General features: G+C 44.0%; 1 protein-coding gene across 1 annotated transcript in view; it reads right to left on the reverse strand.

The window, feature by feature from the left end:
* LOC130360961 (uncharacterized) overlaps positions 1-17,238 on the reverse strand; it is an 87,744-nt gene that overhangs the window by 7,211 nt on the left and 63,295 nt on the right. Inside the window, exons 14-16 of the mRNA XM_056563517.1 lie at positions 14,664-14,837; positions 13,119-13,260; positions 461-645 (exon numbers count right to left, since the gene is read on the reverse strand). Coding sequence (XP_056419492.1) covers positions 461-645; positions 13,119-13,260; positions 14,664-14,837 — 501 coding nt within the window. The remainder of the gene's footprint in view (positions 1-460; positions 646-13,118; positions 13,261-14,663; positions 14,838-17,238) is intronic.

The raw sequence follows: 17,238 nt of genomic DNA on the forward strand, positions 1-17,238 counted from the left end.
CTCAGTGTACAGAGCCCTCCTCGTCCTGCCGTCACTTCCTGTATTTGGACACCTCATAGAGACACACAGGCAATATCTGCAGGGACAGCATTTTTTCACCCAAAATTATACACATTTTTTAACCAATGTATATTACAAATATACATATAATGGTATAATCTACATTATATAAAAGGTTTTTGATAAGGACATGTACACTTTGAAGCATTATAGGCAGGAAATGTTAAAGGAAGGCAGGACATTTAAATCCTTACCTAACTTAACCTAGCACAAGTTTTTTTACAGTATCATTTCTGATTACAGGTTGTCTGCAGTATTGCAGCATCTTCTCACACTTCAGTAAAGCTACAGTACCAGACAGCGTGGAGAGGTGTAGGGCCATGGTGTGAGTTGACCCTTTTTTACACTGAAATAAATAACCCTATGGGAAATATCTGCACAGTTCAGGCATTTTACTTACTTTTGGAATAAAATATCCTTTAAAGGTCACATCTTTAGCCGTTTCATGACCCAGATTCAGAGGCAGAATATCGGAGAACCTCTGGATCTCATGTATTACTGCATTTGTATAGGGCATCTGTCCTCGGTGGCTGTACATGGGTTGTGCCGATCCAACGACTCTTGAAATCTCCTCTTGGACCTTTTCTGAGTTACATAAAGACAATAGAAAAAAGGATTGCTTGGTGCTCCTTATGAGGTAATTATTTTAATATTCCCTTCTTTTTTTTCTCATTAAAGGGGTACTCCAATGAAAAACTTTTTTTTTTTTTAAATCAATTGGTGCCAGAAAGTTAAAACAGATTTGTAAATTACTTCTATTAAAAAATCTTTATCCTTCCTGTACTTATTAGCTGCTGAATACTACAGTGTAAATTATTTTCCGTTTGAAACACAGAACTGTCTGCTGACATCATGAGCACTGTGCTCTCTGCTGACATCTCTGTCCATTTTAGGAACTGCCAGCGTAAAAGGAAATCCCCATAGCAAACATATGCTGTTCTGGGCAGTTTCTAAAATGGACAGAGATGTCAGCAGAGAGCACTGTGCTCATGATGTCAGCAGACAGCTCTGTGTTTCAGAAAGAAAAGAATTTCTGCTGTAGTATTCAGCAGCTAATAAGTACAGAAAGGATTAAGATTTTTAAATTGAAGTAATTTACAAATCTGTTTAACTTTCTGGCACCAGTTAATTTAATCCGGAGTACCCCTTTAATCCTTTATATTTATCAATTGTGTTTTTACATGTCTGAAAAACTTTGGCACATTGGAAATGCTCCAAAGTGCATGCAAAATTTATCAACCCCTTTATTGAAAGTGAAAAATCACGGCCTAAAATTTTGCCAAAATTTGGAAAATAGATAGGCAAACTTTGACACGTTTGGTGTGTCCTGTAATACATATAGTGAAATGCATTTCTTTTTTCTTTTCTACTAAATTAACACAGGCATCGCTTATCCTTGGTAGTGTGGTGGTTAACACTCCAGGCATTACGTACTCTAGATTAAGTACATAATACACCCCATATGGTCACAACAATAATATGGAGTAAAGAGCTGAGAACACCCTATATGCAAAGGTAACTGATTGTATATTACATCAACATAAATAGCACACGTGGCAACTAATTAGCTACATGTAAGGAGCCACAGCTTTCTGAACATCAATCCCTCCTCCACCATGATAAAATTGTGGGGTGCCGATCGGTTTTCATGGCAGCTAAGGACCTCTTGAAGATTAAGCATTATATCAGCTCAAAACACAGAAATCTGACAAATCCAAATTTGTTAAGATTTTCAGGAAAAATTTGAATTGCAATGAATGCGAATATTGATTGCGTGAATCACTTCATTAAACTCCATTTAGTGCGGTCCAGGCTCCAGGGCATCTAAAATTGCGGATCCACATATGAGGACATGGGGCAAGGAATCCTGGGAAGGCGGGTAGACGGGATGACCCTGAATCACATGCTTCCAGCCACCCCTGTGATGTCACAGCCCTGTATAATCAGCAGCCATCTTGCGGCCAGTCACTTCAGCCTCTTATTGCAGAGAGAGAGAGAGAGAGAGACAGACAGACAGCAGTGTGTGTGGAACAGAAAAGCCTTTTTACATCAGCGATTCACCTCCCAGTCACATCAGCGTTCTGTTGCAGAGAAGGACAGAGAGCAGTGTGTTGCACAGAAAAGCTTTTTTACAGCAGCGATTCACCTTAAGCGCAAATCCAGCCGCGAAGCACTGATAGGGAAGGAAGTGAGATTGAGAGTGCAATTTTGGCTGTAGTACACAGCGACTGTGTGCTGCAACACTGGTGTGTACACCTGCTGTTGTAGACAAATAATGTTTTAAGCGTACTGGAGCGCATTGGCCTCTCCTGATACGTGTCTACCATATACGTACATCTAAGTGGTGTACCATTTTGTTCCTGTAGTGGAGCGCATTGTCCTCCCCTCATAAGGGCATACCACATATGTAAATCTAAGTGGTGTACTATTTATTTCCTGTTAAAGTCTTATGGACCTGCATACTGTGAAAGGCCAGGCAAAAGTACACACCTGCGGGTGTTGTAGACAAATACTGTTTAAGGGTAGTGGAGCCTATTGTACTCCCCTCCTATACGCACTAAGTATTTCAGGCAAAGAAGTGCCAAGACCTGCGCAAAGGAGTGGTAGAGTCCTAAATTCATCAGGCAGAGGTCAGAGCAGACTGGGGGTGAGTGGCAGCAGGAGTTGCAGCGAGAGTCCTGGGCTCCTGGTATAAGCTAGCGGTCATGTCTCAACCAGCAACCCATCTGCCGTCATCGATTGGTTAACACGGTCATCTACTTCATGACAAGTGGCATCTGACACCCCCAATCAACAGTCAGTGGGTTTCTCAGACACAACACTCAGTTGGCATGGCACGGGAGCAGCCCCTGTTCTCCCATTGCCTTTGTCCAATGCTGTTCCCTCCCCTAAAGAAGTATCTTATGCTGTGGGTTTAGCTCCACTATTCACTGAGGATGATCTAACAGAGGACAGTTACTGCCCAGCCAAGAAGGGGAGGAGACATCTGCCGCTTACTACGCTAGGCGTAGGTGTTGCGAGCGTTCAGGGTCCTGAAGCAGACACTGTTGAGGAACCTGAGGAGGAAAATAGGTGACGTGCAGACACAACTCGATGATGATGAAGCCGATTGCACTTGGGAGACGGGTAAAGAAGGGGATGCATCATCATCAGGAGAAGGGGGATGCAGGTTGCCCGTGAGGCAGCAGCTGAGCCATCAAGGTGGTAGCATGGTTGAAAGTCAGAATGGTGGCAGAAGTGGAAAGTCTGGAGCCAAACGTGCCCAGGGTAGATCACCTGCTTCACGGCAGCCTACCTTCCCGGGAGGTAGTGGAACAGGGGTTCCTGGAGTCGGGCGGCAGTAGCAGTAAATCAGTGTGGACTGTTGGTGGGAAAATCAGCTACTCGGCGGTGTTGCAGTTTTTCATCAAGCATCCGGAGGATGTTAACCTGGCCACAAGCAAGATGTGTCGGAAGAAGGTGAAGCGTGGCCAGGGTCCCAATGTTGGCACTATGGCCCTGCGTCAACATATGCAGCATCACCATAAAGTGGCCTTGGAGAACCGTGGCTCCGATGTGGTGGTCAAGCCTGCTGCATCACCCAGTGGCATGCTGCTCCCTGTTTCAGCTAACCAGGCTCCACTTCCTCAGTCGAAGGGAGCTGTGTGTCATGCCCATCTTATGTCACTCCAGATGCTCCTGCTACTCCTATTTTGAGTAAGTTATATCGGCAGCAATCCATCGGTGAAGCCATGTCCAAGAGACAACAGTATGCACTCACTCATCCAACGGCCCAGAAGCTGAATGTGCTCCTGTCCAAGTTGCTGGTGCTGCAGTCCCTCCCTTTTCAAGTGGTGGACTCTTCACCTTTCAGAGAACTGATGGCTTGTGTCGAGCCTAGATGGAGAGTCCCACGCCGTCATTTCTTTGCGAAGAAGGCATTAACAGCCCTGCACAATTTTTTGGAACAGAAGGTGGGCCAGTCCTTGAGCCTGTCGGTGTGTGCCAAAGTGCATGGCAGCACCGACGTGTGGAGCTGTAACTACGATGAGGGACAAAACATGTGCTTTACAGCCCACTGGGTAAATGTAGTTCCTGCACAGCGACAACAGCAACTTGGACAGGTCATGCCGCTTCCGCCTCCACACTCTCAAGCCGTTGGTCCTGTGCGCGACTCCGCCTCCTCATCCTCCACCAAGTTCTCAGCTTCTACTGCCCAGACAAGTCTCAGTGCCCCTCCAACATACCATCTGTGCAGGGCACGAAGGTGTCACACTGTTTTTCACATGGTTTGCCTTGGGGAACGGAGTCACACAGGGGAGGAACTGCTAAAATGTATTCATCAAGAAATCGAACTATGTCTTACTCCACGAAAACTGGAAATGGGAACCATGGTGACCGACAAAGGGTAGAAGATCTTGTTCGCTACAAGGAAGCCTGAGACATGCGACCTGCATGGCACACTTGTTCAATCTGGTTGTCAAGCGGTTCCTGAAGTGTTCCTCCCATCTGCAAGACATCCTAACAATGGGAAAGAAACTTTGCATGCACTTCAGCCACTCGTATATTCCAAAGCACACCCTTCTTGGGCTGCAGCGTCAGAACGGCATCTCCCAACATAGTCTGATTTGTGACGTTTCCACACGTTGGAATTCCACCCTCCATATGTTGGACAGAGGATATTCTTGATGATCCAAGCGGATAGGGGTACTCCCCTGTTTAACTTCTACGTCAACCAGTGGCAGCTCATACGTGACACCTACTATTTGCTCAGGCTCTTTGAGGAAGCAACATATTAGTCAGTCACCAGGATTATGGGATGAACAACGCTATTCCACTGCTTCATCTACTGAAACACGTGTTGGAAACAATGGTTGGTCAGGGCACTGTAGACGTGGCACCTACATCTCACGGCCACCTGAGCTCAGTGGGGGCTGAACTGGAGGAGGGGGTGGGGCACAGTGGAGCACAGTTTAGGTTTGATGAGATGGGTGGTTTTTCTAGTCATCTGAAAGGAGAGGAGGAGCAGGAGCAGCTAGAGGAGCTAGAGGGTTATTAGGAAGGTGAGACAGAGGACCCACACACACTGTGACTGTATGCAGTGGAGATGGAGGCAGGGAGTCCCTCCAAGTCACTTGCACAAATGGCACTATGCATGCTCACTTGCTTGCGTAGTGACCGCCGAATTGTCACCATTCGGCAGTGGGGTAACTTCTGGTTCTCCACTTTATTGGACCCTCGCTACCGCCACAAAATTGGGGCCTTTTTACACCCACTGAGCAGGAGGACAAACTGAGCTACTACAGAGACATCCTATGTAGTTAGTTGGCCGATGCCTATCGGCACCATCGTCCATCCTCTCGCAGACAATCCTGGAGCAGGACCTGAACCAGCAGGTGGTGGCATACCTTGACATGCCCATGCAAACACACCTTGAAGATCCGCTGGACTTCTGGGCAGCCAAACTTGATTTATGGCTGCAACTAGCAGAGTTTGCCCTGGAAAAGCTGTCCTGCCCGGCCAGTAGTGTGCCATCAGAGCGAGTGTTTAGTGCGGCGGGGGCCATAGTAACCCCAAGGAGAACTCGTCTGTCCACGAAAAATGTGGGGAGACTGACCTTTGTGAAGATAAATCAGACATAAATCAGCCAGGATTTCCAGCCCACCAATGCCTGATGCATCAGAGTAGATTGACCATGATTCTACACAAACACTTCACAAATATGGAGAGTGCCAAACATATTTAAGGCACTGCTCCCCAGTAATAGACATTCCTCGCCATCAGACCATAAGTAAGGATTGATGATATGTATTACATATTACTTAAAGGGGTATTCCAGGCCAATTTTTTTATATATATATCAACTGGCTCCGGAAAGTTAAACAGATTTGTAAATTACTTCTATTAAAAATTCTTAATCCTTCCAATAGTTATTAGCTTCTGAAGTTGAGTTGCTGTTTTCTGTCTAACTGCTTTCTGATGACTCACGTCCCGGGAGCTGTCCAGCTCCTATGGGGATATTCTCCCATCATGCACAGCTCCTGGGACGTGACATCATCATTGAGCAGTTAGACAGAAAACTTCAGAAGCTAATAACTATTGAAAGGATTAAGATTTTTTAAGAGAAGTAATTTACAAATCTGTTTAACTTTCCGGAGCCAGTTGATAGATAAAATTATTATTTTTTTGCCTGGAAAACCCCTTTAACTTTTAATAATATTCTTAGGATAAAATATATGTACCCCAATGTTTCTTTAACCCCTTAAGGACCGAGCCCTTTTTCACCTTAAGGACCGGAGCGTTTTTTGCAATTCTGACCACTGTCACTTTAAACATTTATAACTCTGGAATGCTTTTAGTTATCATTCTGATTCCGAGAATGTTTTTTCGTGACATATTCTACTTTAACTTAGTGGTAAAATTTTATGGTAACTTGCATCCTTTCTTGGTGAAAAATCACCAAATTTGATGAAAAAAATGAAAATTTTGCATTTTTCTAACTTTGAAGCTCTCTGCTTGTAAGGAAAATGGATATTCAAAATATTTTTTTTGGGGTTCACATATACAATATGTCTACTTTATGTTTGCATCATAGAATTTATGAGTTTTTACTTTTGGAAGACACCAGAGGGCTTCAAAGTTAAGCAGCAATTTTGAAATTTTTCACAAAATTTTCAAACTCGCTATTTTTCATGGACCAGTTAGGGTTTGAAGTGGATTTGAAGGGTCTTCATATTAGAAATACCCCATAAAAGACCCGATTATAAAAACTACACCCCCAAAAAGTATTCAAAATGACATTCAGTAAGTGTATTAACCCTTTAGGTGTTTCACAGGAATAGCAGCAAAGTGAAGGAGAAAATTCAAAATCTTCATTTTTTACACTCGCATGTTCTTGTAGACCCAATTTTTGAATTTTTGCAAGGGGTAAAAAGGAGAAAATTTTTACTTGTATTTGAAACCCAATTTCTCTCGAGTAAGCACATACCTCATATGTCTATGTTAATTGTTCAGCGGGCGCAGTAGAGGGCTCAGAAGGGAAGGAGCGACAAATGGTTTTTGGGGGGCATGTCACCTTTAGGAAGCCCCTATGGTGCCAGGACAGCAAAAAAACACACATGGCATACCATTTTGGAAACTAGACCCCTCAGGGAACGTAACAAGGGGTAAAGTGAACCTTAATACCCCACAGGTGTTTCATGACTTTTGCATATGTAAAAAAAAAATTTTTTTTTTACCTAAAATGCTTGGTTTCCCAAAAATTTTACATTTTTAAAAAGTGTAATAGCAGAAAATACCCCCCAAAATTTGAAACCCAATTTCTCACGATTCAGAAAACACCCCATATGGGGGTGAAAATTGCTCTGCAGGCGCACTACAGGTCTCAGAAGAGAAGGAGTCACATTTGGCTTTTTGAAAGCAAATTTTGCTCTGGGGGCATGCCGCATTTAGGAAGCCCCTATGGTGCCAGAACAGCAAAAAAAAAAAAAACACATGGCATACCATTTTGGAAACTAGACCCCTCGGGGAACGTATCAAGGGGTAATGTGAACCTTAATACCCCACAGGTGTTTCACGACTTTTGCATATGTGAAATTTTTTTATTTTTTTTACCTAAAATGCTTGGTTTTTAAAAAGGATAATAGCAGAAAACACCCCACAAAAATGGAAGCCCAATTTCTCCCGATTCAGAAAACACCCAATATGGGGGTGAAAAGTGCTCTGCTGGCGCACTACAGGTCTCAGAAGAGACTTTTGAGAATTTTGCTCTGGGGGCATGCCGCATTTAGGAAGCCCCTATGGTGCCAGGAAAGCAAAAAAAAAAAACACATGGCATACCATTTTGGAAACTAGACCCCTCGGGGAACGTAACAAGGGGTTAAGTGAAACTTTATACCCCACAGGTGTTTCATGACTTTTGTATATGTAAAAAAAAAATTATTTTTTTTACCTAAAATGCTTATTTTCCCAAAAATTTTACATTTTTAAAAAGGGTAATAGCAGAAAATACCCCACAAAATTTGAAGCCCAATTTCTCCCGAGTACGGCGATACCCCATATGTGGCCCTAAACTGTTGCCTTGAAATATGACAGGGCTCCAAAGTGAGAGTGCCATGCGCATTTGAGGCCTAAATTAGGGATTGCATAGGGGTGGACATAGGGGTATTCTACTCCAGTGATTCCCAAACAGGGGGCCTCCAGCTGTTGTAAAACTCCCAGCATGCCTGGACAGTCAGTGGCTATCTGGCAATACTGGGAGTAGTTGTTTTGCAACAGCTGGAGGCTCCGTTCTGGAAACAGTGGCGCACCAGACGTTTTTCATTTTTATTGGGGAGGGGGGCTGTGTAGGGGTATGTGTAAATGTAGTGTTTTTTACTTTTTACTTTATTGTGTGTTAGTGTAGTGTAGTGTTTTTAGGGTACAGTCGCACGGGCGGGGGTTCACAGTAGTTTCTCGCTGGCAGCTTGAGCTGCAGCAGAAAATTTGCCGCAGCTCAAACTTGCAGCCGGATACTTACTGTAATCCTCCGCCCATGTGAGTGTACCCTGTACGTTCACATTGGGGGGGGGGGGGGAACATCCAGCTGTTGCAAAACTACAACTCCCAGCATGTACGGTCTATCAGTGCATGCTGGGAGTTGTAGTTTTGCAACAGCTGGAGACACACAGGTTGTGAAACACCGAGTTTGGTAACAAACTCAGTGTTTTGCAACCAGTGTGCCTTCAGCTGTTGCAAAAGCTACAACCCCCAGCATGTACGGACAGCGGAAGGGCATGCTGGGTCTTGTAGTTATGCAACAGCCGGAGGCATACTACATTGGCTGGGGATGCTGGGCATTGTAGTTATGCAACAGCTGGAGACACACTGGTTTACTACTTAACTCAGTATGCCTTCAGCTGTTGCAAAACTACAACTCTCAGCAGTCACTGACAGCCAACGGGCATGCTGGGAGTTGTAGTTATGCAACCACCAGATGCACCACTACAACTCCCAGCATGCACTTTAGCTGATTGTGCAAGCTGGGAGTTGTAGTTACACAACAGCTGAAGGTACACTTTTCCATAGAAAGAATGTGCCTCCAGCTGTAAGGGCATGCTGGGAGTTGTGGTGGTCTGCCTCCTGCTGTTGCATAACTACAGCTACCAGCATGCCCTTGTTACATGCTGGGAGCTGTTGATAAGCAACAGCAGGAGGCTGTCACTCACCTCTAACGATCCACACTGCAGGACTGTCCCTCGCCGCAGCCGTCGCTCCTGGGGCCCCGATCCCAACAGGGACGCCAGGGATCGGGGTCCCCAGCACCCGGGGTCTTCTGCCCGCACCCGCTCACGTCCTCCGGAAGAGGGGCGGAGCGGGTTGCGGGAGTGACACCCGCAGCAGGCGCCCTGATTAGTCGGCCGGTAATCCGGCCGACGAATCAGGGCGATCGTGAGGTGGCACCAGTGCCACCTCACCCCTGCAGGCTCCGGCTGTTCGGGGCCGTCTCTGAATTGTCCAGCGATCTGCGGCAATCGCCGACAGGGGGGGACATAATGACCCCCTGGGCGATATGCCGGGATGCCTGCTGAACGATTTCAGCAGGCATCCGGCTCCGGCTCCCCTCCGGCTAGCGGTGGGGGCCGGAAATGCTCAGGGCGTATCCATACGCCCTCGGTCCTTAAGGACTTGTAAATGGGGGCGTATGGATACGCCCTATGTCCTTAAGGGGTTAATCAAACAAAACAAAAGGAAAGGAGTGCAAAAAACACCATGTGCCACCTACACCACCAAGTATTGATGTGATGCGAAGACCTCTAAAAGGTGGAAGGGAACAATGTATGGTTCATTGTAACCAGTGGGGGTAAAAACTTCCCCTCTAAGGCCCTACTCTCGCATTATTAATTCCCTACTTGGCAAGTGTTACTCGCCATAAAAAGGGCGGGCCCCACACAGGAACCTCTCCCTATTTCCACCTACAAACTCTGCTATTTCCCAGGGTTTTTAGGTGGAAATAGAGAGAGTTTCCTTTGTGGGGCCGCCCTTTTTAGGGTGAATAACACTTGCCAAGAAGGGAATTAATAGGGCAAGAGTAGGGCTACAGTGGACAATATGTTGTTCCCTTCCACCTTTTCGGGGAAAGGGTTACTCGTCTTAAAAAGGGCGGCCCCACACAAGATCCAATTTCTATTTCCACCTAAAAACCCTGGGAAATGGCAATGTTTGTAGGTAGAAATAGGGAAAGGCTCCTGCGTGGGGCCACCCTTTTTTAGGGCGAGTAACACTTGCCAAGAAGGGAATTAATGCGAGAGTAGGGCCTTAGAGGGGAAGTTTTTACCCCCACCGGTTACAATGGACCATACATTGTTCCCTTCCACCTTTTAGAGGTCTTTGCATCACATCAATACTTGGTGGTGTAGGTGGCACATGGTGTTTTTCGCACACCTTTCCTTTTGTTTGATTTCCATATATTTTATCCTAAGCATATTATTAAAAGTAAAGTTTTACACAATGCAGATCCTCAATACTTACTTGTGCACACTAACACTTTTACAAAAGAGACAGTTTTCTTCTGCCTACCTGCCTCAGCTACTATTCTGATCCTGCCAACCGCCTGATGCCACACATCTGATGCCAAGTTCTCCTTTTTTCACCCACCTTCGTCACCAGGTACTGGTATTGACACCCACTGCACTGGGTCACTTTCAGGACTCCTGATGCTGCTGCTGCCACCTCCAGGCTGTCTCATTCGGCCACCATATGTTCTCCTCATGCTGATGCCAGCTCCAAGCTGTCTCATCATGCCACCATATGTACTCTTCATGCTGCCGTCAACTCTAGGCTGTGTCATTCAGCCACTATATGCTGTCGCCAACTTCAGGCTGTGTCATTCAGCCACTATGTGGTCTCCTCATGCTGCCGCCAACTCCAGGCTGTGTTATTCAGCTACTATATGGTCTCCTCATGCTGGCGCCACTTCCACGCTATGTCATTCAGGCACTATATGGTCTCCTCATGCTGCTGCCACCTCCGCGCTGTGTCATTCAGCCACTATGTGGTCTCTACATGTTGCCGCCAACTCCAGACTGTGTTATTCAACCACTATATGTTATCTTCATGCTGCTGCCACCTCCAAGCTGTGTCATTCAGCCACTATATGGTCTCCTCATGTTACCGCCACCTCCACGCTTTGTCATTCAGCACTATATGGTCTCCTCATGCTGCCACCAACTCCAGGCTGTATCATTCAGCCACTATATATGTTCTCCTCATGCTGCCACCACCTCCAGGCTGTGTCATTCAGCTACTAAATGGTCTCCTCATGTTTCTGCCACCTCCAGGCTGTCTCATTCTGCCACTATATGTTTTCCTCATGCTGCCGCAAACTCCACCCTGTGTAATTCAGCCACTATGTGGTCTCCTCATGCTGACGCAAACTCCAGGCTGTGTCATTCAGCCATTATATGGTCTCTTCATGCTTCCGCCAACTCCAGGCTGTGTCATTCAGGCACTATATGTTCTCTTCATGCTGCCGCAAACTCCAGGCTGAGTCATTCAGCCACTTTATGCTGCCACCACCTCAAGGCTGTGTCATTCAGCCACTTTATGCTGCCACCACCTCAAGGCTGTGTCATTCAGCCACTTTATGGTCTCCTTATACTGATGCCATCTCCAGGCTCTGTCATTTTGCCGCTCTGCGACATTGATTCTAATAGCGACGCCTCTGATCTTCATGTCATACTCAATATTGTATTATTTCACTAACCCGGCACACACCCTATGCATGTTACAGAAAGGAAAAGTGTTCTACACCACTATTGAGGCTCTCTGTAGGCCAGAAATAGCGTTTTTAATAGCGATTCACCACAAACAGATTCAGACTGAAAACATTTTGGGGGGAAAATTCGCCGAATAGTCCAAATCAAATAAAAAAAAAAAATGTGCTCATCTCTAGTTATTTCCCATAATGCTTTTTTTCTTGATTTTAAGGTGCCATTAATGAAGTAAACAGAATTTTACCTTCAGCTGAATGCCGCCCACTATTTACTGCAGCTGTTGAATGGTACTTGGGTTCCAAGCACCTATGGGATGAGCTGTCTACCTTTCAGTGCATTCAAAGGCCACTGTGGCTGCCATGTTTGTACTCCTATTACAAGAGGAATGATAGACGATCGCAAAATGAGAGTATACTGCAGTACATTAATACTGTTGTGCTTTATTTATTTTTACAAAAATTATGTTTTTTAACCTTTTAAGAATGAAGGGCGTACATGTATGCCATTGTGTCCTAGTACTGAAGGACCAAGCACGTACCTGTACTCCCTGGTTTGCTCCCGCAGTCTGAAAGTCTGAAGCCCCTCCTTTGAAAATAGTTTGAATCACCTCCCCCCCTTTTCTCATTTTTTAAATAAAATGGCGTACACATAAAAAAATACCAAAATTGTGCATTTTTGTTCACTTCACATACCATAAAAAATTTATAAAAAACGATCAAAAAGTCCCATCAGACAAAAATTGTACCAATGAAAACTACAGATCATAGCACATAAAAAAAATGATCCCTCATACATCACTTTATGTGGAAAAATAAAAAAGTTATAGGGGTCAGAAGATGACAATTTTAAGCATACTAATTTTGGTTCATGTAGTTTTTTTTTTTTTTAAAGTAGCAAAATTAAATAAATCCTACATAAATTGGGCATCCTTGTAATCATATGGACCTACAGAATAAAGATAGGGTGTCATTTTTACCGAAAAGTGCTAGCTGCCACACCCCCACCCATAGACAGAAAAAAAAACAAAAAAAACAAGCTGTCTCTGAAATAGGTAGTAGAGGGATGAGCAGTGCATGGGATGATGCGACAGTGGGAGCTGCCGGGGACTGAGGTAGATGAGTATGACTTTTTTTTTTTTCATAAGGTTCCCAGCCAAGTAAAGAAAAAATGTTGGTGCCCAAATAACCCACATAGGCACATAATGCAAAATGTTTAATTACATTTCTAAACTGAACTCTTTACCAAATATAGGGATTTTTCTATTATTTGTTGTGATATGACAAGAATTTGAGACTTAGGACAAACTTATCTCTGCTTCTCCTGTACCTTGTATTTTTGGATATTTTATCATCAGAAGAAGTCCCCAGCGCAATGTTGTAGATGTTGTCTCCATTCCTGCTGAAAACAGGCTTCTTACAACTACTGTTAGGTTTTCATTGTTGAAATACTTTTTAGAGCTTTCTGTTTCCTGAAAAATATATCAGAGATTCAACGGCAACTCTACTCTTGGGGTACAAGGGTTGAAGCTGCTGGTGTGTTATTTGTTGGTCAATTGAATGATATATTATAAGAAATATTGTGAAGCAGTGATCTCATTCTCTAGTGCTCTAGTGTGGTGTCCCAGTGCGGAACACACTTGTCTATCTGCCCAGTCAGGTGGATGTCACTTTGCAGTGTCTGCTCTGGCCCCACAGATTAGATGACATGTATTGCAAGTTATATTGTAATGTCATATACTCCATGTCTTTGTATTTTGTTCTTTCTATGTGAGAGTTCATTTTATCTGTGAAGAAGGATGCACAGATAACCACATGAGGACTGTAATCAATCAGGACCAGGTCTGGCTAAACGGAGAAGGGATAGATAGCAGTTAGTGTGAGGAGTCAGTGTAAGTCCAGTCAGAACAATCTGAACATCTCCTCAGCATACCTGTCCAATGTCTCTAATGGGAACAGTTTTGTCAGTTTTTAAGGCATACATTTGGCAAAAAAAAACTGATGCAAAACAGTATGGCAAAATTGTGATGTGAATGTAGTCTTTCTTCAATCAAGTCTGAAGTCAAGCTCATCCAAGTCAAGTCAGCAAGTCAGTAAGTCTGTCCAATTTAAGTTCAGACCAGTCTCAGATAAATCTAAGTCACAAATTAATCTGCAAGGACTACAAGTCTCATAGTGCTCAGAAGCATCTGTTGTTATGTGTTGCATTCTTCAGCGAATATTGCACTAAATATTGCACTAAAATGAACTGTTACTGTCTGTATAACATTGCAAATTCCTGAAGTAAAGTTAAAGTGGTTTCCCTAACCTGGCATTTCAGATATTTCTTGCCTGGCACGGGCAACTGCTTATCCTTGGTAGTGTGGTGTTAACACTCCTGGCGTCACAAACTCTAGTCTACTTACATAACTCCTCTTAGGCCACCACACTAATAGGTGCCCAGTATTGGTATTTATGAATGCTAACCCTAGTTTAAAGGGGTATTCTGCCCCTAGACATGTTTTCCCTTATCCAAACATAGGCGATAATATGTCTGATCGCGGGGGTCCAGCCGCTGGGACTCCCGGCGATCTCCGGACCGGCACTGCAGCATTACGATCACGGAATCCTCATGATGTCACGCCAAGCCCCCTCTATTCATGTCTGTGGGAGGGGGCATGATGGCTAATATACAGCCATCATGCCCCATCCAATAGACATGAACCTTTGGATAGGGGATAACATGTCTAGGGACGAAGTACCCCTTTAAGAGTTATAGTGAAGATTTCACCAGACACTATGAAACACACAAGCTATATGACCCCCATGTGTATGGAATACATGGCTGAGATTGATCACCCGATAACATTCAGTGCTCCCAAAAAACTTACTCTACCTCTTTTTGTCTCACAAGGAATACATCAATAAAACTTCTTTGATCATTTTCATCCAAGTTCTTCAGATGTTTTACAAATGTTCTTCGGATAAAGTCGTATAGTTCTGTAACATTTTTTATTATTGTTTTATGACTACCAGGAAATAGCCCGAGGATGGGGAAGAAGTTATACAGCTGTAAAAATAATCAAAACAGGTTGTGATAAGTAAGATGTCATCTCTTCCTTCTCTTTTTGAAAAATAGTCGACTTGTTTTTGGTAAGAACTGATATATTGTCTAGTACTCGATCAAATGAAATTTTTTAAAAAGGTCTTTCACTTAAAGAGAAACTGACAGCCTGTTCACCCGCACTAAACCCAGTATACTGGGTTATAGTGCGGGTGATTTAAAACAGTCATCACTTACTTTAAACGGTTGAGTAGTTTTAGAGTTCTGCCCATTTATTCAATCCTTGCTATTGCGCTGCTGCGTGCAATGGAGGCGGAGAGCCGGCTTGCCCACCACCTGACCCACCCCCATGATGAATATGCAAATGTCCTCACTCTCACGTCACTAGGTCTGAGAATCTGACAGTAGGATCACAGGCACCGTTCACCACGAGCAAGTTAGTGAAGACATTTGCATATTTATCACGGGCACAGGCCAGGCTGTGAATGTTGAGGAGGCAGGGGAGCTTGGTTAGCCATCTCCCTGTCTCCAATGTACACAGTAACACAATAGCAAGGATTGAACAAACAGGCAGAACTCTGAAGCTACTCAACAGATTAATTTAATGCAGGGGAATAGGATGTCTTTAAATTCTATTTTGTAAAAAGAGAATGTTTCTTTGAATAAAATAGTTTTTAATTGTTGTTGTTGTTATTATTATTTCCATAGGGGAAATAATGCTGGAATACCCTTTTACATTTGAGCAAATCTCTGCTCCATTGATTCTCTGAAATGTGAAAAATGTTATTTGACTGCAAATTAAAATAAAATGGAATTCTATCCTCTATAATCATCCTTATTATTCAGAAAAAAAAGGTACAGACTATGGGGGACATTCATCATTGTTTGTCTCTTGAAAACTGTTGAAGTAATTTATTTTAGCTTTAGTTTGCCTTATGGGCAACTCAATTATCATACTATTGCAGGGGGTGGATAAACTCGACGAACATAAGCAAAAAACATATTTTTTCAGATTTATTTACTGTATATACTCGAGTATAAGCTGACCCGAATATAAGCCGAGGCACCTAATTTTACCTCAAAAATTGGGAAAAACTTATTGACTCGAATATAAGCCTAGGGTGGGAGATGCTGCAGTTACTGGTAACTTTCAAAAATAAAAATCCACTGCCACAAATTCACCCCCCCCCGTCATCATCCACTGCCACAAAATCCATCACCCTCTCTGTTATCATCCACTGCCACAAATCTATCCCTCCCTCCATCACCATCCACTGCCACAAATCCATCCCCCCTCTGTTATCATCCACTGCCAAAAATCCATCCCCTGCTCTGTTATCATCCACTGCCACAAGTCCATCCCTCCCTTCATCACCATCCACTGCCACAAGTCCATCCCCCCCTCTGTCATCATCCACTTCCGCAAATCCAACCCCCCCCCCCTCTGTTTACGTCCGCAATTGCAGCTGTCGGTGGCAGTGAGATTCTCCTGTTGGGGAGCAGCTGGGAAAGGGACACGTCCGTGACGTCACGGGTGTCCCTGCACATGGTTGTCTACTGCGCAGCAGCGTCCCTACCCTGGCTGAGTCTGAGGCCGGCCTGGAGAGGCGAAGGTGGCCTCCAGGTGAAGATGGACGGCCAGGCCCACAGGTATGCCCATAAAATATCCCTATTAATTATCATTGATTTATGGTTTGGGCAGTACTCACTCGAGTATAAGCTTAGGGGGGATTTTTCAGCATGAAAAAATGTGCTGAATATGCTTATACTCAAGTGCTATTCGGAATTTATTTATTTATTTTCACATTTAGTTTTTTTTCACATTTTTATTTTCATTTTTCAAATTTATTTACTTTTTCATTTTTTTTACATTTATAATATTTTAAACTTTTTTTTATACACATAGAATACAGTGCAGTACACATCTATACTGCCATTTATTATGCATCTTTTTTATACATATTCAATACAATGCAGTACACATCTGTACTGCACTGTATTATGCCTATACCTCAAGCAGAGTCTAATTGCCTTATGTAGCCAAGATAACGAAGGGCATTGTCAGACCTACGGTTGCCATGGCTACCATTGGGACCTCGAGATCGCTTTGCGGGGAGCTGATGAAGAGCAGAGGGAGCCCCCTCCCTTTTTTACCCTATAGATGCTGCAGTCACACTAATCACAGCATCTATAGCATCCACTCTGCACTACTAAAATGGGCAGGCAGAGCAGCTGCCATGATTTCATATTCCCCGTCGGAAGTCGTGATTGGTCTGTCCCTACCAATCATGACTCCCATGAAATAACAGTGCTGTTAATTCATATTCCTCACCGGGAGCCATGATTGGTCTGCACCGAATGACAAAACATGGCTCCCTGTGGGGAATATGAAATTACAGTGTGGTGA

Source organism: Hyla sarda, chromosome 3, assembly GCF_029499605.1.
Source record: "Hyla sarda isolate aHylSar1 chromosome 3, aHylSar1.hap1, whole genome shotgun sequence".
Classification (NCBI taxonomy): domain Eukaryota; kingdom Metazoa; phylum Chordata; class Amphibia; order Anura; family Hylidae; genus Hyla; species Hyla sarda.